This window comes from Patella vulgata, chromosome 6, assembly GCF_932274485.2.
Source record: "Patella vulgata chromosome 6, xgPatVulg1.2, whole genome shotgun sequence".
Classification (NCBI taxonomy): Eukaryota; Metazoa; Mollusca; class Gastropoda; family Patellidae; genus Patella; species Patella vulgata.
Window position 1 is genome coordinate 44472834 of NC_065884.2, and position 24852 is coordinate 44497685.

Sequence of the window (24852 nt, forward strand, 5' to 3'; positions counted from 1 at the left end):
ATCGAATTTTAATAGCAGGGCTTTCCTTCGCAATTACAATGTTTGGGACGGATTTGAAGCATAATTATGACAAATTAATTAGTTTGAATATGTTTTTGGTCCATATACACCATTAAATCACCGAGTTTGTACGCGGGAACCCATCTTTAAAGCCTGGAGTGTCCATTCATAAGCAGCTATATTGTACACTTCGGGAAAAGGTCACATACCACACTCGTTCAAAAATGTGGCTCTTTGTGCCAATTCCTGCAAGTAACAAAAAATTATCAACTACATGTATAAAGCAAATAAACTTAGATTCTACATTAGTTGATTACCTTTATGGAAGATTTTCAACGATTTTTGTTCAATGTTACTTTTTCTACCCATGAGCTACTAATGGTTTTTAAAGCAATCCATGTTTCTTCTCAAGGTCATAAAGCCGTGATTGATTCTTTTGTTTTTCAGATTTCTTCTCACCCATACCCGGTATTTGGGTGGGTTCTGGCCATGCTATAGCCATACATGGAAACTTGTGGTTTGCCCCCATCTTCATGTCATCGACGCATGGAATTATACGGAGCACATCGTATGTGTTGATCTAATGGCTAGCAGTTGTGGGAACATTGAGAGAATAAAACGTCCAATTCGGCGATTAAACGACAGAAAAGAAAGTTGGCCGATTATAATCAAAGAGTTTACTTGGGCTTCGATATTTATGGTAACAACAACTACGACAAATACAAGCTAAAAATTGATTCTCCCTCAATCAAATCATGTGACACACAAGACTGCTTGAAATTGATTCTTGCGGCACGGGGTAGTCTTCTGGCGATTAATATGTTTTGAGAGGGATTTGAAGCTAACTTTGGATAGATTAATAATATTGCATGTTTTCGTCCAAATATATCATCAAATCTCACAATTTGTATGTGGGAAGGTATCTCTAAGATATGACTAACTTACCATATCAAATATTGAAATTGTGCTCCGTAATAGTGCCTGTAAGGTTTCGTCAAAACTAAACTTAAAATCGCAAAATAGGATCAACTTTTTATGATTTCAAATTGTCATACACGTCTCCTTGTAAACCATGGTTAATTATGTTTTCTGGGTTGCAATGCCAACATTCGCATAACCAATTATTGTAAAATATATTGTGGGTGTTTATTTTTTTCTTTGTGTCTATTTAATTCCTTTAATTCAAATTGATATAAATTACCGATATTCACATTCATACAGCATTCTAGGATAACATTTCATTTCTAGAACAATCACTCACTCGCTGTTAATGTAACTTTCCAGTTTGAACGTTATGTAAAAGCTAACTTTGCCGTTAGCTGGGCGGCTTTTCTTATTACCATGTCAATCGTCCAACACGTTTTATGGCGATAACTTGGTGAAACTTTGTGTATAATTTCATTACATCAATGCCTTGACTAAGTTCGATAATGAGCATTTTCTGCTGAGGGTAAGCAGAACGATAAGCAATTTGATTGGTCTAGACTTTGGAACACAATAACTGTCCTTCTAATTGAGCTAGAATGTTCACACTTGGTGTAGGCGTTGATGGGGTTCGATGATGAACATTGTCCGCTTACGGTAAGCAGAGATAAGCAATTTGATGATTGGTTGATGCTTTTGGGCACGATAAACTTTAGATTTAATGAAGTGAAAGTGATGAAACTCCGAGTATAGATTCATTATATCATTACCTTGACTAAGTTCGATGATGAGAATTTTTGCTTAGACTAATGAGCGATAAGCAATTTGATTGGTCAAGACTTTGGAATATAACAATTCTGCTTTGAAATGAGGTAGAATGTATAAACTTGATGTAGATGTTTATTAGTTGAATGTCTTGACTGAGTTCAATGATTAACATTTCGAGCTAAAGCTAAGCCATTTCATTGGTCGATGCGTTGAGACACGATAACATTGATTCTATCTGATAGACAGTGATGAAACTTAGTGTATAGTTGATAATCAGTTTGATTGCTTGATACTTTGGAAAAAAATAAATCTGCTATTAATTAATTAATTGTGTCATCTATTATTTTGGGATTTCGGCGGGGGACATCAGCCTCACCGTTGGTTTGTTTTATCTATTACTAGCAGGATAACCGGATTCGCTCGGGGGTCATAACTCCGAAATCGGAAGTGGTAGACTAACGCCACCTGGCCTATGTTACTCCCCGGTCCGAGCTACCCCTATACCCCAAATTTCAGACTGGAGATAGTGTTGAACTAGAGAAGACGGCCAAATAGATTCTTATATACCTGGGTGCCGTATCAAGGATGTGCTAATTACTGACTTGTTTCCAAAGGGAGAAATTTGGGGATAGTCTATCCTATACATCCTTAGATGTTATTGATACAAATGGCGCGAGTTCGTCCCAAAGCTTGTACGTGAAAATAGAGTGCAGACATCAGCTTAATCTCGTGGATATTCTCCGACTGCCATAGATCCGGCTGCGCAAGCGAATAATCGAAATATTATTATTTTTAAAACGGGCTTCGTGCAATAATTATGCCATATACAATAAATCTGAAAGTTAATGTATCGACGGGTGTCATTGCCCATACGGGGTTCTCTCTCTCGACAGTATGATTCGATTGACTTGAAATTTCAGTTGATTGTTTTTTGAGATGAAGATGATTATATTACTGACAACGATTTCCATTTTTGAATTTATATACTTTGTTAATATGTCCGACGTGGTTTCCCCTTGTCAGTGGTGCAGAACGGAGGGCCTGACAATGACAGCTGTCTAGTCCTTCGGATGAGACGAAAAACCGAGGTCCCGTGTATATATTGGAATGCACGTAAAAGATCCCCTGGCAGTTGGAATTCGATATAAGAGTAGGCGATAGTGCCGCTGCCCGGGCAAAATTTCCCTCATAGCACACTTTATGGCGTATGCCCGTCTTCATTAGCCCGGTATAGGAGCAGAACAGTAGGACGTTAAACCCCATTTCATTTTGTTAAATATGCATTATGCAAGAGATAGTTCTGCATATTGCAGATCTACCTTTTGGCCTGAAATGCTATCTAAAATTAGACAATAATTAACTTATCCAGACTATAGTCATCCCTCGATGCCATCGTTAACCTGCAATATTTACTGGATTTGAATACATTTTGTGATGGATAATTTAACGTAAAATTGGATAATCGACACTTTGTTTATTATCACACCAACGTTAAAGTAATGACTAGCCTAAAATTAAATCGCAAATATCTTGGTTTAGAGTAAAGCAATGGAGTTTAACGTCCTCTCGACACAAACTACGTCATTTCGGGACAAACAGACTCGGGCAGACCTAGTGTAGCCGCCAACCCCGAACAGTCCGGCTTCGCTCGGGGGTCATAACTCCGAAACCGGAAGTGGTAGACTAACGCCACCTGGCCTACGTTACTCCCCGGTCCGAGGTACCCCGATACCCCAAATTTCAGACTCGGGGCAGACCTAGTGTAGCCGCCAACCCCGAACAGACAGACAAACAGATACCCGCGGCTTCGCTCGGGGGTCATAACTCCAAAACCGGAAGTGGTAGACTAACGCCACCTGGTCTATGTTACTCCCCGGTCCGAGCTACCCCTATACCCCAAATTTCAGACTCGGGGCAGACCTAATGTAGCCGCCAACCTCGAACAGACCGGCTTCGCTCGGGGGTCATAACTCCGAAACCGGAAGTGGTAGACTAACGCCACCTGGCCTATGTTACTCCCCAACCCGAGCTACCCCTATACCCCAAATTTCAGACTCGGGGCAGACCTAGTGTAGCCGCCAACCCCGAACAGACAGACAGACAGATACCCGGCTTCGCTCGGGGGTCATAACTCCGAAACCGGAAGTGGTAGACTAACGCCACCTGGCCTATGTTACTCCCCGGTCCGAGCTACCCCTATACCCCAAATTTCAGATTCGGGCAGACCTAGTGTAGGCGCAAACCCCGAACAGACCGGCTTCGCTCGGGGGTCATAACTCCGAAACCGGAAGTGGTAGACTAACGCCACCTTGCCTATGTTACTCCCCGGTCCGAGCTACCCCTAAACCCCAAATTTCAGACTCGGAACAGACCTAGTGTAGCCGCCAACAGACAGACAGACAGACAAACGACAGTCACAAATATATATAGAGATAGATAGATAGCAAGAATTGGCAACTCATTTATCTATGATCTTGCATATTATTGTATCTTAAAGATAGGTTCCCAGAAAATTATTTATCGGGTGGTTATTTCCAATAAAAGTATGGCAATATTGGTATATATAAAAATGTGGAGATATCCAATCTTACTAGAAAAATACTGGATTCCCTGAAAAACACTCATGGACAAAATTGTAAGGATTCCCCTAATCGACAGCCCGACGATTAGGAATACCTGCACGCGTGACGTCGAAGGTTGCACGCGAAGATTGAGCGCTTGGTGTACATGTTGATAAACTTTATAAAGAGTTAGACGTACAACACTTTCTCAGATAAAAATCACGGAAAAAGACGCGGACAGTGGATAATCCGAGAATTTAATTAGGATTCGATATTTGTAATAAATAGTCAGCGATTAAAGACAACATCGTCTTGTGAAAACAACGAATTCTCCTCTGACTTCGCCCCCGTTGCTATAGGTACCGAGAGAGGTAAGTCACGTGACACAAACATGATCTCATTTGATCGATTTTTATAGCAGGATATTCCTTGGCAATTACAATGTTTTGTGAAGGATTTGAAGCAAAATTATGATAAATTAATTAGTTTGAAAATGTTTTAAATCCAAATATATCATCAAATCACCCAGTTTGTACACGGGGATGTATCATTAATTTTAATAATAATATAAGTATTACTAATAAAGCAATTTATAAGTAAAAATAAACTGTAACGATTGTCGTGTACTTTTGTCATACCAAATGGCATGATATATGTATAATGTTTATTTCCCTCAAATGAAACGCATACAACAGCTGTAATGTGTGCAAAGTCCGTATGTACCAGTTTTAATGTAATTTTAATAACATGCATGTCTTTTAAACGGTCGATTGATAATGATTAAACCTCACCAACTTCATAAATTTTAATAAAGTGTCAGCATAGATTTGTATGCAAACAGTGCAATAACCTATTAATCACAAGAACGCATTTTTATTTTATTACATTATTTATTTATTATTACATTATTTAATAGACAAAATCATAATATGGAACACAATACTGTTTTAATCAAAACGATGAGGGTTCTCTCAAGGCTATCAAGCAAAGTATGTTTTTTTTTGTTTATTGTGTGCCAATTGATAATTGCCACTCAAAGAAGACATTATTTTTTATTACATCATTTATTATTACACTATTTTCAGAGTATTTAATAGTATTTATTTGATTATAAACTCTCAATATTATGACGATCTCCATCGACTGTGCTAGCGAGTGTGGTACTTTCTTTCCAAGAATTCTGTATGTTCCTAGGTTCTGACGCCCCCTGATGTCGGTACCTGCTCCAGTCGTTAAACATACATTAATGCAAGAGCTAAATCTGCCTATCGCAGGTCTCTCTTTAGGCCTAAAGCCTAAAATGTTTTCTAAATTATCAATTAGACATTAATTAACGAACCAGACCATAATCAACTCTCGATGTGATCGCTAGTCTGCGATATTTACTGGATTTGAATACATTTTATGATGGATGAATTAACGTCAAAATGGATAACCTAAACTTTGTTTTTTTATTGTACCGACTTTAGTAATGATGATCGAGGCTAGGCCTAAGATTCAATTGCTAATATTATCTCGGTTCAGAGTGGAGCAATTTGACTGAACTTTTCAGCATATTCTATTTACGTTATCTATTTTTTAACTATTATAGCGAGAACTGCCAGCTCGTTATCTAATCTCCCATGCCACTTTAAATTGTTTTCGGATACTGGTAATATTGACTGTAGGACAAGTGGGACACTAAAATTTTCTCATACACCAACAGTCAATAATTGGCCTTGAGAACTCTCAAATGTTTTAGTAGCTTGTAAATTTGGAGATAGTGTTGAACTAGAGAAGACGGCCAAATAGATTCTTATATACCTGGGTGCCGTATCAAGGATGTGCTAATTACTGACTTGTTTCCAAAGGGAGAAATTTGGGGATAGTCTATCATATACATCCTTAGATGTTATTGATACAAATGGCGCGAGTTCGTCCCAAAGCTTGTACGTGAAAATAGAGTGCAGACATCAGCTTAATCTCGTGGATATTCTCCGACTGCCATAGATCCGGCTGCGCAAGCGAATAATCGAAATATTATTATTTTTAAAACGGGCTTCGTGCAATAATTATGCCATATACAATAAATCTGAAAGTTAATGTATCGACGGGTGTCATTGCATAATGCATAATTTAACAAAATGAAATGAAATGAAATGGGGTTTAACGTCCTACTGTTCTGCTCCTATACCGGGCCAATGAAGACGGGCATACGCCATAAAGTGTGCTATGAGGGAAATTTTGCCCGGGCAGCGGGGCACTATCGCCTACTCTTATATCGAATTCCAACTGCCAGGGGATCTTTTACGTGCATTCCAATATATACACGGGACCTCGGTTTTTCGTCTCATCCGAAGGACTAGACAGCTGTCATTGTCAGGCCCTCCGTTCTGCACCACTGACAAGGGGAAACCACGTCGGACATATTAACAAAGTATATAAATTCAAAAATGGAAATCGTTGTCAGTAATGTAATCATCTTCATCTCAAAAACCAATCAACTGAAATTTCAAGTCAATCGAATCATACTGTCGAGAGAGAGAACCCCGTATAGGCAATGACACCCGTCGATACATTAACTTTCAGATTTATTGTATATGGCATAATTATTGCACGAAGCCCGTTTTAAAAATAATAATATTTCGATTATTCGCTTGCGCAGCCGGATCTATGGCAGTCGGAGAATATCCACGAGATTAAGCTGATGTCTGCACTCTATTTTCACGTACAAGCTTTGGGACGAACTCGCGCCATTTGTATCAATAACATCTAAGGATGTATATGATAGACTATCCCCAAATTTCTCCCTTTGGAAACAAGTCAGTAATTAGCACATCCTTGATACGGCACCCAGGTATATAAGAATCTATTTGGCCGTCTTCTCTAGTTCAACACTATCTCCAGTCTGAAATTTGGGGTATAGGGGTAGCTCGGACCGGGGAGTAACATAGGCCAGGTGGCGTTAGTCTACCACTTCCGGTTTCGGAGTTATGACCCCCGAGCGAATCCGGTTATCCTGCTAGTAATAGATAAAACAAACCAACGGTGAGGCTGATGTCCCCCGCCGAAATCCCAAAATAATAGATGACACAATTAATTAATAGCAGATTTATTTTTTTCCAAAGTATCAAGCAATCAAACTGATTATCAACTATACACTAAGTTTCATCACTGTCTATCAGATAGAATCAATGTTATCGTGTCTCAACGCATCGACCAATGAAATGGCTTAGCTTTAGCTCGAAATGTTAATCATTGAACTCAGTCAAGACATTCAACTAATAAACATCTACATCAAGTTTATACATTCTACCTCATTTCAAAGCAGAATTGTTATATTCCAAAGACTTGACCAATCAAATTGCTTATCGCTCATTAGTCTAAGCAAAAATTCTCATCATCGAACTTAGTCAAGGTAATGATATAATGAATCTATACTCGGAGTTTCATCACTTTCACTTCATTAAATCTAAAGTTTATCGTGCCCAAAATCATCAACCAATCATCAAATTGCTTATCTCTGCTTACCGTAAGCGGACAATGTTCATCATCGAACCCCATCAACGCCCACACCAAGTGTCAACATTCTAGCTCAATTAGAAGGACAGTTATTGTGTTCCAAAGTCTAGACCAATCAAATTGCTTATCGTTCTGCTTACCCTCAGCAGAAAATGCTCATTATCGAACTTAGTCAAGGTATTGATGTAATGAAATTATACACAAAGTTTCACCAAGTTATCGCCATAAAACGTGTTGGACGATTGACATGGTAATAAGAAAAGCCGCCCAGCTAACGGCAAAGTTAGCTTTTACATAACGTTCAAATTGGAAAGTTACATTAACAGCGAGTGAGTGATTGTTCTAGAAATGAAATGTTATCCTAGAATGCTGTATGAATGTGAATATCGGTAATTTATATCAATTTGAATTAAAGGAATTAAATAGACACAAAGAAAAAAATAAACACCCACAATATATTTTACAATAATTGGTTATGCGAATGTTGGCATTGCAACCCAGAAAACATAATTAACCATGGTTTACAAGGAGACGTGTATGACAATTTGAAATCATAAAAAGTTGATCCTATTTTGCGATTTTAAGTTTAGTTTTGACGAAACCTTACAGGCACTATTACGGAGCACAATTTCAATATTTGATATGGTAAGTTAGTCATATCTTAGAGATACCTTCCCACATACAAATTGTGAGATTTGATGATATATTTGGACGAAAACATGCAATATTATTAATCTATCCAAAGTTAGCTTCAAATCCCTCTCAAAACATATTAATCGCCAGAAGACTACCCCGTGCCGCAAGAATCAATTTCAAGCAGTCTTGTGTGTCACATGATTTGATTGAGGGAGAATCAATTTTTAGCTTGTATTTGTCGTAGTTGTTGTTACCATAAATATCGAAGCCTAAGTAAACTCTTTGATTATAATCGGCCAACTTTCTTTTCTGTCGTTTAATCGCCGAATTGGACGTTTTATTCTCTCAATGTTCCCACAACTGCTAGCCATTAGATCAACACATACGATGTGCTCCGTATAATTCCATGCGTCGATGACATGAAGATGGGGGCAAACCACAAGTTTCCATGTATGGCTATAGCATGGCCAGAACCCACCCAAATACCGGGTATGGGTGAGAAGAAATCTGAAAAACAAAAGAATCAATCACGGCTTTATGACCTTGAGAAGAAACATGGATTGCTTTAAAAACCATTAGTAGCTCATGGGTAGAAAAAGTAACATTGAACAAAAATCGTTGAAAATCTTCCATAAAGGTAATCAACTAATGTAGAATCTAAGTTTATTTGCTTTATACATGTAGTTGATAATTTTTTGTTACTTGCAGGAATTGGCACAAAGAGCCACATTTTTGAACGAGTGTGGTATGTGACCTTTTCCCGAAGTGTACAATATAGCTGCTTATGAATGGACACTCCAGGCTTTAAAGATGGGTTCCCGCGTACAAACTCGGTGATTTAATGGTGTATATGGACCAAAAACATATTCAAACTAATTAATTTGTCATAATTATGCTTCAAATCCGTCCCAAACATTGTAATTGCGAAGGAATGCCCTGCTATTAAAATTCGATCAAACCAGGTCATGTTTACGTCATGTCTTGGGAGTCAGAGGAGAATTCATTGCATACATAAGACGATGTTGTCTTTAATCGCTTACTATTTATTACAAATATCGAATCCTAATTAAATTCTCGGATTATCCACTACCCGCGTCTTTTTCCGTCATTTTTATCTCAAAGCATTGTACGTTTAAGTCTTCATAATGTTTATCTACTTGTACATCAAGCACTCAATGTTCGCTTGTGACCTTTGACATCACGCGTGCAGAAGTTCTTAATCGTCGGGCTGTTGATTAGGGGAACCCTTACATTTTTGTCCTGTATACGCTCCATGAGTGTTTTTCGGGGAATCCAGTATTTTTCTAGTAAGATTGGATATCTCTACTTTCCATATATACCAAAATTGCCATACTTTTATTGGAAATAACCACCCGATAAATACTATTCTTGGAATCCATCTTTAAATAAATCAACATATTACATACTATTAAGTAGAGGAATTTTCACCAAATTACCATATTTTAAAAGATAGGTTGCCAGGCAACGAAACATACGCCCACAACAACAAGAGTTGTTGCATATTTTTACTTTTTTCGGTAATGAAACATTTATAATACACTAAAATCTGATTAAGAGCAACAACTCATGAAGTAATTTCAGAAAACCATTAGAATTTATTTGTTTTTGTATACAAAACTTTTAATATCATGGATTTAGCTTTTCAAGACATAAAAATTCATTGAAAATCAATATACTTGTTCGTCTCAAGATCTTAAACTCTGTATCAATCTGTAGTCAATCGGATGATAATTTTAGCCTTTAGAGCATCACAAAGGGATCAAGGGCCATAACTTTGGCAGTAATTAACGGAAATCGTTGAAAATCAATAGGCTTCCTCATCTCATGACCGTAAACACTGTGTATAAATTTAGGTCAATCGGATATTAACTTTGGCCTCTAGAGCGTCCACTAGATTTTTAAAAGTGATCTAGGGCCATAACTCTGGCAATAATTATCAGAAATCGCTGAAAATCCACTAGAGCGTCCACTAGATTTTTAAAAGTGATCTAGGGCCATAACTCTGGCAATAATTATCAGAAATCGCTGAAAATCAATAGGCTTCTTCGTCTCAAGACCTTAAACACTGTGTATAAATTTAAAGTCAATCAGATATTAACTTTGGCCTCTAGAACGTCCACAAGCAATTGTGGACACCGGAGTACCGACAGACGGACGGGGGCGACGACAATATACGACTATATTTTAATGAGGGCGTATAAAAAACCAAAACAATTATATCCTTATAATCCCTTTATTATACATAGAATGTACAGTAGTTATTGACTACAGTTTATAAAATATGTTTTTCTTCAGCAATTACAGGTTCCATTGTAGAATTTATTCTGAACCGATCCTATAATTCATAGTAACATACCCCAAACAATCAAAAAACAAAAACAGATTTATTGACATGTTGCCATTGATCAGTACAGGAAACTAAGTGCCGCGTCGCTGATACGGGTGTATGTTTCGTTGCCTGACAACATATCTTTAGTTTAGGTAGATAGCAGTTATTTCATGTACTTTATTTTATGAATGATAATGATTCATCATATTCTGCATAATTGTTCCGTTGTAGTATTCTATTACAACAAATTCATTTTGATCCTCCAATAAAATTTACTTCTACGTGATTCAATGGCTTGTCTACAAATTCCAAGTTTTCAAAAAGGTCTAACCTAGTTGCTGTTTAAGCCAAAATTAAACGACTATTATATTTTTAAAGCCAACATTCCTGTTGTACTGTTTGTTTATCGATGTCAATCTCATTAACGGTCACAGCGTATACGATTTGTGCTCAATACAGCTATAGAAACCATAATAGTCACACAAATTCAATACCTCTATTCTTATACGGTTTATTGATACTTAGTATAGAAGGTGTTTAAATAATAAAAGGCACTAGAGAAAAACTATTTGTCAACAAGGCCATGTTATAAACATGTCAAGTGGCTGTGTCATGGAAGGATTAGTATCCACCGTTTGCTTACTTTTTCTACTAATTGGAATACAAAATGGAAAAGCCGAAAGTAATACTACTTTATTTTTGTTTTTGAATTTACTAGAAATAGTTTTCTTTAAAGTCGTATCTCAGTACATGTTTGACATTTTGACAAAGTGGTGTAATACGGACAGGAAAGCAACGTAGCTTACACCATACAAACAATTTTTATATCATTCAATAGCTGTATACTCAGGATTGATATTATATTAGTTTTACATGGATGGATTGAGTATGGTGGACCCGGGGTTCTAGTTTGGGAGACTTTTTTTTCGTTGAGGACCATTTTCTTAGGTTAGGGCCATTTTAGTCTTGAATTTACCTCGTTTTGATGTTCATTATCTGGAAACTTCAGAATATACTCAACAGTAAGTTTTCCAAATTATTCTCGACCCAGGAGGTAGAGAACAGTCTATCCCTCTATATTTATACAACTGTAAACTGCAGTAAATAGTTATAATAATACATCTTTAAAATACCAATATCCACTGCTTTCTTTTTTACAGAACACTTTGGGAATATTAAGATGCTGCCCGAGCATGAGGATTTATTACTAAAATGTAAATTTCCTGATATTTTACCTCTTAAAATGAATTTTCAAGATAAGACATTGGATATAAATCTGTTAGTTAATCACGCGGTTTCAGCAAATGTACCTGTGTATGTAATGTCTGAAAACGGAGAAGCTGTTGAGGAGGATTTACGTACAGATGAGGTAAGTTTAAACAAAAGTTGCCGCCCCCCCCCCCCCCAAAGAAAAAAAATTTCACTGAACAGAATAGCATACTAATAGCGACATGGCGTATAGAACACGTTATTGTTCGTATGGTTCAACGTCCGCTTCCACCGATGGTGATATTGAAAACAAGTTGTCTTATTTTAGTATACGCTGGGAATTTTCCTGGGTGAGCAAACCCACTAGGTTGAGAAGGCTCACTTATGCACAAGTGTAAGAAGATTGGTAGAACTTTTGTTCCTTAAATTAATAATATCATTATATTGTAGAGAAGTCATATCTCACGCACTCAAGGTAAATGAGTGATAGGGTTATACACAAAAACAGCTTAAATTTAGTAAACATTTGTTTCTGGATTGAAAACAAGGTAACACTCCAGCTGGTGGAAAGTTTCTACCGTCCATATACGTCATTAGGCTTAGTAGCTAATCATCATAATTAATTACGTAATATTTGACCAATTAGATAATTGAAAGCCGAAACCCAAGGGTAGTTATAGGCCAGAAGCTGGGCCAGATTTTATTACTTTTTGTTTCACCCATCGGTTTTGTGGCTAAAACTACTATTAGAAATTCAATAAATTATCTAAATCGCCGAAACCAGCTCAAACCCGCGAAAATCCTGCAAAACAGATATCCAAATTATTTTCTTAATTTAGTATTTTATTTTTTCGCGGATTCAGTGATGACAACTGGCAAATAAATGCTGACCGATTTATCAGCCAATGATATCGCTGCAATTTGCTATAATACAGAAACTCTATTGAATACCATTATCTATTGTACTGGACCATTAACACATTTTGAATTCTTGTTATTAATGATTGTGAGAATAAAGTAATCATTATAGTTTATAAGAATAACGCCATGCTTAGTTTGTATGAAACCGAAAAGTTTTAAATGTTGCCGTTCTTGTCTTTTGAGATATGGTATTAGCAATGTGAAATTGCAAGTAAAGTTACACGAAACGATGGGTGGAACAAAAATCTGGCCCAGAAGATAACTAGAACAAACTTCGATGTTCACTTCAAGAAATACAAACAAATTTTAATTTATCATGCGTAGGGGTGGCTCCAGCAATGAGATCGATCGTGTAAAACGCCGAATGACGTCATCAGTGTGCAGCAGAGTAACTCGAATTCTATTACGAAAATCGTGAACAGAAATATGCATCCCATACCCGATTGATTCTATTTTTCTAGTCAATGGTTGAACTCTTCTTTCATAATCAGTAACTTACTGTCCTCGTTTTGAAGGCGTGGAAAAATATCGTCATTCCCTACCGTATGGGCTGTCGCTGAAAAGTAGTAGGCCTACTCCCGGAATTTGAAATGTGTCGCTGCGCGATTATGGCTACTCGCCATGTGGGGTAAGGCGTCCATTCGACGGTGCGGTATGTCTGATCACACTTTAATTTGCTGTCCCTAATCTAGTGGCTGACTGGGTTTTACAACCGACCCGCGTATCTTTCACCTATTAGGTTTAGTATGAACATCGAACAAATTTAGAATTTTCACACTTCTGCCTAGCAACCATCGTTATGAAGTCGTTTGGTGTCGCCACTGCGTGCTCATTTGGTGATTGCGGACCTGGTCGGGCCCATTATTCATTATGTTGATAAACGACTCGCTTTTCGTCTGGTAGAATGGTTGGACGGTGTGCTAAAAATGAAAACAATATCGAACGTAATAATATGGTTGGCAAATACTATTTAAAAAATATAAGCTAAACAATGTTTGTTACGGTGGCTGATAAGGGACGTGAAAAATAATATAATTTGTTTTTTTGAATAGCCTATTCACCCAAGTCAATTTTAATATAATTTGTTTTTTATAATTTTCACCCAAGTCAATTTTAATATAATTTGTTTTTTTATAATTTTCACCCAAGTCAATTTTAATATAATTTGTTTTTATAATTTCACCCAAGTCAATTTTAATTTCCACCCAAGTCATTTGTAATTTAATTTGATTTTTTATAATTTTCACCCAAGCCAATTTTAATTTCCACCCAAGTCAATTTTAATTTTCACCCAAGTCATTTGTAATATAATTTCAATTTGGAGAATTTCATTTGATATTTTTTTTACAGTTTAAGCCAATATTAAATATTTATATACAGTTATCTGTATTCTATTACTGCCTTAACAAAAATATCACTAATATAATGATAAACATTTTCTTGCAATGGTTCAAAGACATAAATTTGGAGTCTGTTTATGTGGATCGCAATGAAGTTTCTATTTCTGATGTTTTCATTATGATAGGTTTTTCCCACTAAATATTATTCAAGTTGGATTAAGCGATACAGAATTTTATAGATAGTGATGTTCTTGACGAAATTAAATCAAAATGAAATGGGGTTTATCGTCTTACTTTTCTGTACCAAATGGGCAAATGAAGACGGACACCTTGAAATTTTTTGAGAAATATAAGGTCTCTATCGTCATTTTGGCGTATAGACATACCCACTGAGCTTTTTAAAACGAGAAATCCAACACCCCGTTTGACGTCAATTTTTATTATGAATTAATACGATGACATTGTGATTCAATTTCATTCATTCATATCATTAATTGTGATATCACATATGCCTATATCATTAGCTCGCGCTTTGAATGCCCATCCCACTCCATCACCTGACGTTAAAGGATAAAGCATACGACCTGACACTTTTCTCATAAAAAGTGTTGATTTACAAAAAAAATATGTGAGTGGGAGTGTGTGTGTGTGTGGGGGGGGGGGGGTATGCAATGTTGTTTTCAATTCTAACACTCCAACAAACCATCCAACCTGACGAAGAGTGAGTCATTTGGATCAATGGTCTCATTCATGCATGGCGGTATATAAGATTCAAATTTATATCGTGCTATCGTGTAATTTCTAATCTATGTATAATCAAATCTTTTTGATTTGTTTTGCGTAGAATAGGGCTTCTAATCTTTCAATTTTTATTCTATTTCATGTTATTTTTTATTATTGTAAAGAAAAAACTATCCTCTCAACTACGCTTTACATGTTTAGAATAAACATCGAACAAGTTTACAATTTCGATACTTTCACCTAGCAACCATCATTGTGACATCGTTTGGTGTCGCCACTGCATGCGCATCTATTCCTGCTATTACGGAGAACGCTAGACCATCGATATAACTCTGGGCCGTAGTGCCGCTGTCCGGGCAAAATTCCCCTTATAGCACACTCTTTGGCGTATGTACGTCTTCATTAGAACTATATATACCTATCATTTGGGAGCCACGGTGGAGGTCGGGTGTTCGATCCCTGCATTGAAAGTTCATCCAGATTTTTCGGCGTGGTTCCCCCTCTTAAGTGGTGCGGGAAAGACGGCCTGGCAAGGGACAACGTATAGTCGTTCGGATGGCACGAAAAACCGAGGTCACATTGGCGTGCACGTAAAAGATCCTTTGGAAGATGAAATTCGATATAACATTGGGCCGTAGTGCCGCTGCCCGGCAAAATTCCCCTTAAAGCACACTGTTTGGCGTATGCCCGTCTTCATTAGGCCAGAACAATAGGACGTTAAACCCTATTTCATTTACCTGTTTTTGAAATTGGGCTTGCAAAACATATGTATAAAGAAACAGATTAGTAATAAAATGGGACACAAGATTGCCTGCCCATGAACAAAATATGTTACGTCTTTGACACTTTGGGTAGCATGATAATTAGTGCGTACTTTTGTTTTCTGTATTTTACTTTGAAATTATTAATAAATGATGTTTGTACATTATAATATATAGTCCACGATGGCTTATCAAGACAGAAACAACATGGCGGCAATGGTAATCACATGTTCCCAATATCATCTTGCAAAGAAACCATTATCAGTGGTAAGTTTAATGTATCTGTCTGTATCTGAGTGGTTCTTTACATGAAATAAACGAGACCAACGTATGGGATAATTAATTTAAAGATGCATTATGTAATTTTTAAATAAAAAACAAAGAACTAACGGGTCTTGCTATAAAAGTTCAGAAATGGAAAATAAAAAATGAATACATTGAAAATTCAAGTTACTTTATGCTGATCTTAGCGAAGTTACTGGTGTTTGAAGTTTTGACAAGATAGTATCGATTGTCAAGAGTTATACCATTGCATGGATAATAAACAAAATCTTGATTATCAATTCTAACGTTAAATTATTAAATGGCACAGGTGTTCTAATCCTTTCAATGTTACAGCCATCCGATAATCTAGAGAGTAAATGGATTTGTCATGCAAATAAATGCCTAATTAATAATTTATATAACATTAGAAGTCAAATTTGCACAGCGTGTCTTTAATTGAAGGATATTGGGCCATGATTTATCCTTATGTTAGTTTGACATTATATCCATCATTTGTTTCCAGGAAGGAAAAATAATCCATAAAGGAAAAGCCTACAATGTTGAACTTGTTGATCAAGGCAAAGGTGAATATGTTTTTACCCCATCCAATTCACTCGACGAAGTAGATTCTGTTACATCTTTGGGTGAGTAAATAATATAATTCACCACATAATAATTCACTCAATTAAATATTATTACTACCTAGAAGGGTACATTTTATAACGAAATAAATCGTCCCACGAGGAGGTTAACGGCAATCCATTGTACTGTTCGTAAATTTATAATCTTCATTATATGGATTGCCGTATGTGGATCGAACCGTATGTGGTTTGTGAGTCAGCGCCTTACTCACAGTTGCCAATTCTATCACTGACGAGAATAAATAATTACAAGTGATAGACGAGTGTCCAAAATTGACTAACTGCCAGATTGCAATATATATCTAAACGTATATATCGCAAGGAGCCGGTCACCAGACTAAAGTTACAGTAAAATGTAGAAACTTTAATTAAAGGGCATGTGGCTCTGTTTTTTAGAACATTGAAATAGAAGAAAATAGGTCTGAAAGCATATATTAATGTATAAATATGCATGTATACTAAGATGATTTACATACAATTGTTAGCATTTTTATTGTAATTTATAACTAATAATTATGTTCGAGAAAAAATACGCGAACAATCCAAATTGAACGGCAGTGGTTTTAGCCTGCTTATTATTTTGTCGTTTGTGAATTAGCCATTTTAATTACTATACGCATTCTGGCATATGTTTTTCTTTCTATCGTTACAAATGGTGCTCGAAATCATTCTGTCCATAGACTACACAGGACATCTTGCACTGATTTTGAATTGTACATTATGACTAAAATACTGGATATTAGGATCCCATATTTTCAAGGTAAAATAACAACGCCAATATTGATTGAACTGGAACAATATTTTTAATTTTGAATATTATGGATAATATTAAGTGAGAGGTTATCTGCTTTAAGTATAAACTCAAAGCAGTTTAAAGACATAAAACATTATAGATAGATACCACTTCGAACTTTTGAACTATAACTGAAATTGAATAATAACTAAAATGCCTATAAAGATACACTGTAACATTATCGTAAAATATGTACGGGCTCGGTGTTGGTGGGGGCAGAACCTGAAATACCCCAAAATATTTCGAATTACAGACGGCGGCACCCTAAGAACATTTGAGAAATGAGTTTTCCTGCTATTCCAACCCTTGAATACAGCAACTTGAAAGTGATCTAATACAGGCTATGGTAGCTGACTCGAATTCCATACCTTAGGTGGCTTATCTGAATCAAGAGAGAGAGAGAGAGAGAGATGGGGTTTAACGTCCACTCGACACAAACTAGGTCATTTCGGGACTAACATATGGTTTAATTTTATTTACATAATTCGCATGCGCGTAGGGGTCTTTAGCAGTGGGAGGAAACGGGAGGACCCGGAGAAAACCCACGAGGTTGGACAGGCGACCCTACTCCTTGCCACGTACAACCGGGGATTCGAAACCACGCCAGTCGACTCAATGACAGACTTTATGATACAGCGCGCGCACGCTAACCATTCAGCCATCCAACCCCCCTATCTGAATCAAAAACAAAAACAACCAATCAATCGTCTCCTGGAAAATTCTGACCCGACCTGAATTCCTATCACCCTGTTGCAGCTACATTCACAAATATTAATCGATGCCCGAAAAATGTCGCACAAAGTAGAGTGACTCAAGACAAAATGTTTTAATCCAAATCAATTCAGTACAAATTTTTGGTATTAAAAAATTAAAGTTGAGCTTTTATCAGATTTCGGAAACTTTATGGAAGCTCGAAGACGATTTTCATTTATTTGTTTTAATTTCCTGTGCAATAAAATTTTCAACGGGGTGAATCTTACCACCATCTGTTAAATGTTACTGTAATAAAAGAATAAAATAACATGATATTTGTTATATTGCTATTCAGTCCACCGACATATAAAGAATCCAGAGATCAGATCACATAGACGATTTAAGAGAAACACAAGAGAATATTTAATAGATGTACTTATAATGACAGATTATACAATATATGACCAGTAAGTATTTATATGATCAGCATGTCTTGCAATTTTCTTGGATTCGTGTATTGGTACAGTATTGAACAAGTTTGTATGCTCGTATACACTAAGATAATTGTGGACAAGATTAAAATTTGAGCCAAAAATGTTTTTTACAAACGTTGACCCTTAGACTCATGAAACGTATGGCTTGACACAATAATTATTGTCCAAGAGTTTGAATTCAATTTAATTCGGACATCTTCGGTCATATCATTTTACCTTACTCGGTAAAAGTTCGACCTTCAGTCATTTTCTCTTACGTATTGTAGTAGAGTGATCCAATAGTAAATGTTTAATATATCATGCTAATCCGCACAGTATTACTTTTTTCAGTAAACTATATTTTAATAGATCTTAATCCACCTTAATTAGCCCCCATTTATATCTATTTCATATTGTCTTATATATTTCCTTAAACATACATTATGCAAGAGCTAAATCTGCCTATTGCAAGTCTTTATTTAGGCTCCAAATGTTATAGAAATTATTAATTAGACTTTTATTTACACGACAAGCTCAAAATCAACTCTGTAGGCCCGCGGATGGCTTGGATACAGTTTGGATTTAAAAAATGGCGGATCAAGCTAACCTTTACCGTTAGTCGCTGATGTCACTACCGGAAACTGGCGACGAAAGGCCTGTCAAACCAGGCTACCATAGCCATTGAGCATGTTACTTGATAATCGAGAATATGTGGGTGGAGTTATCGTCTGTCAATCAAACGATCGTCAATTCTCATAGACGGTGCAGACACAATTGATGCCTATTTCTAGCCCAAACTTCCAACAGTGACAATTCCGTTCAGAACAAAGTAATTGGACTGAAATTTTCAACATTTTCTCTTTTTTTATCATCTATTTTTGAATCATTATAGCAAGAATGGCCAACTCTTTATAAAACTCTTGTCCTGTCTCCAGTATTCTTTGTTTTAAACTTTAAATTGATCTTATGAATTGTAATTATCGTCTAAGGGCTATAGCGTTTTAGTTACCATGGTATATTGTTTGTATAGACGATAAATTTATATAGGATTAATGCCATAGGCGATGCATGGGGATATATAGACCCAAATGACAGAATTAAAGGCGACCACGTGTCATTTGGGAGATCAAGTTAGATCACATTCCTAAGGACAGAAGTTTATGTCAATTCCCATATCCATATTGGAGTTTATCTAGTATTAAGCATTGAACCAACATTTGTTACATTAATTGTTTGCTGTAGTTGATTATTTGTTAACCAAAAAATATAGTGATATTAACAACAAGATTCCTGTCTTCATTTAGTCAACAACGAAGATTCACGAAAATACACGTTTCCACTTGTACATTATAAAATACATTATTCCCTTTAACACTTTTAAATATCTGGGCTCATAATTAATCAACAACAACCACCGCAACACTACCCTCCTATTCCTTGGGTTCAACTCTCATTGGCCAGTGATTGATATTATATTTTTGGTCATGGAACTTTTCCAACCTGGCAACCTCTACCCATCTTTTTCTTGTTTTAGGGGTGACGCTCTTCGAAAACAGAAAATATGATCGACATGAAACTTACCAGTACGCGAAGGCTGTGATAACGCCATACTGGTCTTGCGCTGATACTTGTTTAAACAAAACGTTTGATTCTATTTCAGGTGGTTCAGCATTGGTGGTCATCCTAATCCAGTGATAAAAAGAATACAAACTTTAGCTAATATAAGAAAATATTATACAGTCTCGTATAACTGGGTTTGTATATTTTCACGTGGCGGAGATATCTGATAAAGTATGCAGTGTTTACTACGCGCCGCCAAACTAAACTGGTTATTAGAGAGATGTAAAATTATTTTCGGATATAACAGACTTTAGATGATTCTCCTTTTCCTTAATATACCGGACTATAAATATACGTACTATATCAATTCGTCATATTACAGTGCTGATGAGCCAACCACTGCATACAGTACGAGACCCCAATTTCATTATATTTAAAGCCTTGATTCGTCATTGGTGCTATAGGAATCACTTGAGCAAACTACAATATTGTGAAACATGAATCTGTAATATGAATACCAGTTAAAAAATGGTTCAATTCCGTTCTGTATTTACAAGGATATTATGTAGAATGGAAATTTCATCGATCTATGCTGCTCGCTATGTAATAAGTTAAATCCGATGCCGGGACATTGTCTGTTATAGCGATGTCTTTTAATGTTGTTTTCTTAAGGATTCATATGTATGATTTAGATAAAGAACTAGTCGTTCTTGCTATAATAGTTCAAAACTAGATAATGCAAAATTAATATATCAAATTTTTTATTCAAATTACTTTATTCTGAGCGAAGTTTCCACTGTTTGAAGTTTTGATAAGATGTGACAAAGACTGTCTATGATCGTAGCAACTGTATATTTATTAATTAAATTATTAAATGGAGATCGTGTTTCAATCCTTTAAAATCTCCGCCATCCGATGAACTAGCTACTTGATTATGGGCTTGTCATGTTAATAAATGTCTAAATAATAGTTTATATAACAATTGAAGCCAAAATAAAGACCTACGCAGATTTAACTCTTACAAATGCATCTTTAATTAAATGTTAAATAATCAACCGAAGTAAATATTACTGTGGACTGGGACGTGAGAAATTTGATTTTTAGCGAAAAATGCAAATGACGAATCGATAACGAAAGTCAGATAGGATTATAGTGAACACTTACAATTGACGTATTGTTACCAAATTCAGACTTACAAAGTAATCAAAGTAATGGCGGGTTAACAACTTAGGCCCTAATACCCAGAATATTTCGGCACTAATTTCGAGAGCCTATCAGATTCCTCGATCATCGCGATCATCAAGTCTCGCACTTTCCAGCTAAAATGTCTACCTGTGATAATCGAGTTGCAAAGTTCAAGGTTCGTTTAATGTCAAGGTTTCCGTGGAGTTCGCTATATTTGATTTGAGTGTGTTTGTGCCACAACCTCTGATTGGGCGCTACTGTTCAATTGTGTGCCGTAAATGGAGATAACGTAGCTATAAGTAAGGGCATTGTAAAGCAATCTAGCAACGTACAGATGTGGTAGTACTCGCAGTCGTTGCTTCAGGAACATTTTATTTTTGTCAATACCGAATTGTGTTAAACAAGCTTTTGATTGATATTCTTAGTAGATTCAGTCATCGCAATATTGATGTTTGCAACACTCCCTCAAATGACATTCACAGACTTCATGAAATATTAATTATGTTATCGATTGGTACATTATCACTAGGCCCGTAGTCAGCTTGCTAGCTTCGGAGGGGCAGTGAAGTTTTTAGGGGGGGGGGGGGGGACACCCGGCACAGTCTACAGTAGGTATTTTAGAGCTATGGTCGGCAAAAAACATTTTCGGGGGGGGGGGGGGGGCTACGGGCCTGATTATCACACTATTAGATTATTTTGCTTGGGGGATCAACACGAAAACCTGTGCAGCGTTCGACAGGGTATTATTTCACTAATTAATGAAATTAATGTTTATTCGCTTTTTTTTTGAGAGATACATGCCGGTTATTTCCCTTTTATTTTATTGTAGGTCAATCTCATCTTTCAAAATTTTCCCGCCAGGGATTTCCAGATAACAGTTTTTGTGACAGGTTTCATCATTTCTGAGGTTAGAGTTCAATGTATTTAGAATATTTCTATGTATACATAGTGAGTCGCAATGGGAGAGAGAGAGAGAGAGAGTTTAACCTCCACTCGACACAAACTAGGTCATTTCAGGACTAACACATGGTTCAATTTTATTTCAACAAATCGCTAGCGCGTAGGGGTCTTTAGCAAAAGGAGGAAACCGGAGGACCCGGAGAAAACCAACTCCTTGCCACGTACAACCGGGGAATGGAAACCAAGCCAGTTGACTCAATGATAGACCTTATTATGATACAGCGCGCACATGCTAACCATTCGGCCATCCACCCCCCACCCCCTAGTCGCAATGAAAACGCACCACTAATTTACTTGGACCTACCGGCGAGACATAATGTGTGTTGGTTCGTTGCTTGAGTTTTACGTCCACTTCCACAAAGGGTGATATCGAAATGTAAGTTTTATACACCCACATGGAAATTTGGTCGTATATTGCCGTCGCCCGCGCCCGTACATCCACAATGTCTTATGAACACTTTACAGACTATATTATTTATCATCTGTTTTGAAATTGATATATGTTGTTAAAATTAGTAAGATAAAGAATCCTATTTAATTTCGTTAATTTTCATTCATTTCTTCTGGAGTTATGGCCCTTGTTTCACGTTTTTGAACCCTGGAACGCTCTAACGACAAAGGTTATCATCCGATCTGTATGAAATTTATATGCACCATTTATATTAGTGAAACACTGAAGTCTATTGAATTTCAGCAATTTCCATTATTTAAGTCTAGAATTATGGCCCTTGTTTCACTTTTTTGAACCTTGTGAACTCTTTACGACAATAATTATCATCCGACCCGATCTGTATAAAATTTATATACTCGTGTTTTCCTTTTGCGTTCGTCACTTCCTATTGTTGAAACATTGATTACTCATCTATCGTAGCAATGATCCCTGTGATAAAATAATATTTGGAACGTGTTTAACCAGTTCTATCACATATGTGATGATGACTAGCACCAATATTGTCCTTTAAACCATCTACTGAAACATTTGGAAAAGCCAAACTGGAAAACTGTGTGGCTGAAATTCGTCACTGGATGAAATCAAACCTGTTAAAACTAAATAACGATAAGACTGAACTTATAAAACTTGGTACCAAACATATTTTAAATCAAATCGGCGACGACGGTGTTAATATATTATATTATTATTATTATTACAAAATTTATATAGCGCCCCTTTCACAGATGTGTTCAAGGGCACTTTACAGTGTAACAAAAACATACGTTCAAAAAGTAAATAACATCAATATGTTAAAAAATACATTAAAAAAGCAATTATTTCTAAAAATACATACAATAACTACAATAGACAAAATAATGGGTGTTAAAATTTGTTATAGGCCTTTAAAAATAAGAAAGTTTTAATCTGTTTTTTAAAATTAACCAGTGATGATGCAATTCGAATATTAAAAGGTAATTGATTCCATAAAATAGGCGCTTGATAACTAAAAGAACGTGCCCTGTAACTAGAAATATTTACAATTTTTTGCTTTAAAAGTAATTTATCAGATGAACCTTGGGTTCTGTCTGGGGTGTATAATTCTAAAAGTTCAGATAAATTCACTGGTGCTAAATTATGAAGGCATTTAAAAGTTAAAAGTAAAATCTTAAATTCTATTCTATATTTAATGGGCAACCAGTGCAGCTGAAAGAGAACAGGGGTTATACTTGTATATTTATTCGTCAAGGTTATTAATCTCGCAGCAGTATTTTGAATTCGTTGGAGTTTGTTAATAAGTTTAAGGGGTAAGCCAGCTAAAAGAGGGTTAAAATTATCGAGTCTTGACGTCACAAGGGAGTTAATAAGAGTTTTTGTTGCATCTCTTGATAAATAGTTCCGCATTTTACCAATATTGCGAATATTAAAATAACAAACTTTAGATATATGATTAACTTGCGCTTCCATATTCATAAAATTATCGAACATCGCACCAATATTTCGACTAAAAGCAGTAGAGTTAATCTCACAATCACCTATAACAATGGATAAGTTAGAATGTACATATTTATTTAATTGATATTTCGATCCCAAAAGAAGAAATTCGGTTTTATCGTCATTTAATTTAAGAAAATTCTTAGACATCCATAGTCTTAATTCACTAATACAGTCTTCAAGTTGTTGTTTAGATAGGTTAAAAGAAGATGGATATTTGGAGTTAAAAGAAATATATAGTTGAGTATCATCAGCATATAAGTGAAATTTAAGGTTATATTTATCAACAATATTGCTAATAGGTGATGAATATAATATAAAAAGTATCGGGCCTAAAACCGATCCTTGCGGAACACCGAAAGATAAAACAGTTTCTTTTGATAGTTTGCCATCTAATAAAATAGATTGTGTCCTACCCACTAAATAACTTTCTAACAGTTTCAATGCATCACTCTGTATACCAAATCTAAAACGTAATCTATGAAGAAGAATAGAATGGTCAACAGTGTCAAATGCTGCAGATAGATCCAATAAAAGCAAAAACACACACTTCTTATCATCTAATTCAAGAAGTATATCATTGGATACCCTAGTTAGGGCAGTTTCAGTACTATGGAACTGCTTGTATGCACTTTGAAATGGCTCAC

The 24852-nt window shown here is 36.1% G+C and overlaps 1 protein-coding gene across 2 annotated transcripts in view; it reads left to right on the top strand.

Annotated features, from left to right (window-relative positions):
- Nucleotides 1–11259: 11259 nt before the first annotated feature.
- Nucleotides 11260–24852, top strand: part of LOC126824369 (A disintegrin and metalloproteinase with thrombospondin motifs 3) — a 35490-nt gene continuing 21897 nt past the window's right edge. The window contains exons 1-7 of one of the 2 annotated variants that reach the window (XM_050553579.2): nt 11260–11422; nt 11901–12109; nt 15890–15979; nt 16500–16620; nt 18459–18570; nt 20237–20330; nt 22151–22228. In XM_050553579.2, the coding sequence (XP_050409536.2) occupies nt 11335–11422; nt 11901–12109; nt 15890–15979; nt 16500–16620; nt 18459–18570; nt 20237–20330; nt 22151–22228 (792 nt within the window). In that variant the 5' untranslated portion in view covers nt 11260–11334. The remainder of the gene's footprint in view (nt 11423–11900; nt 12110–15889; nt 15980–16499; nt 16621–18458; nt 18571–20236; nt 20331–22150; nt 22229–24852) is intronic. The other variant, XM_050553580.2, reaches the window with a different exon arrangement.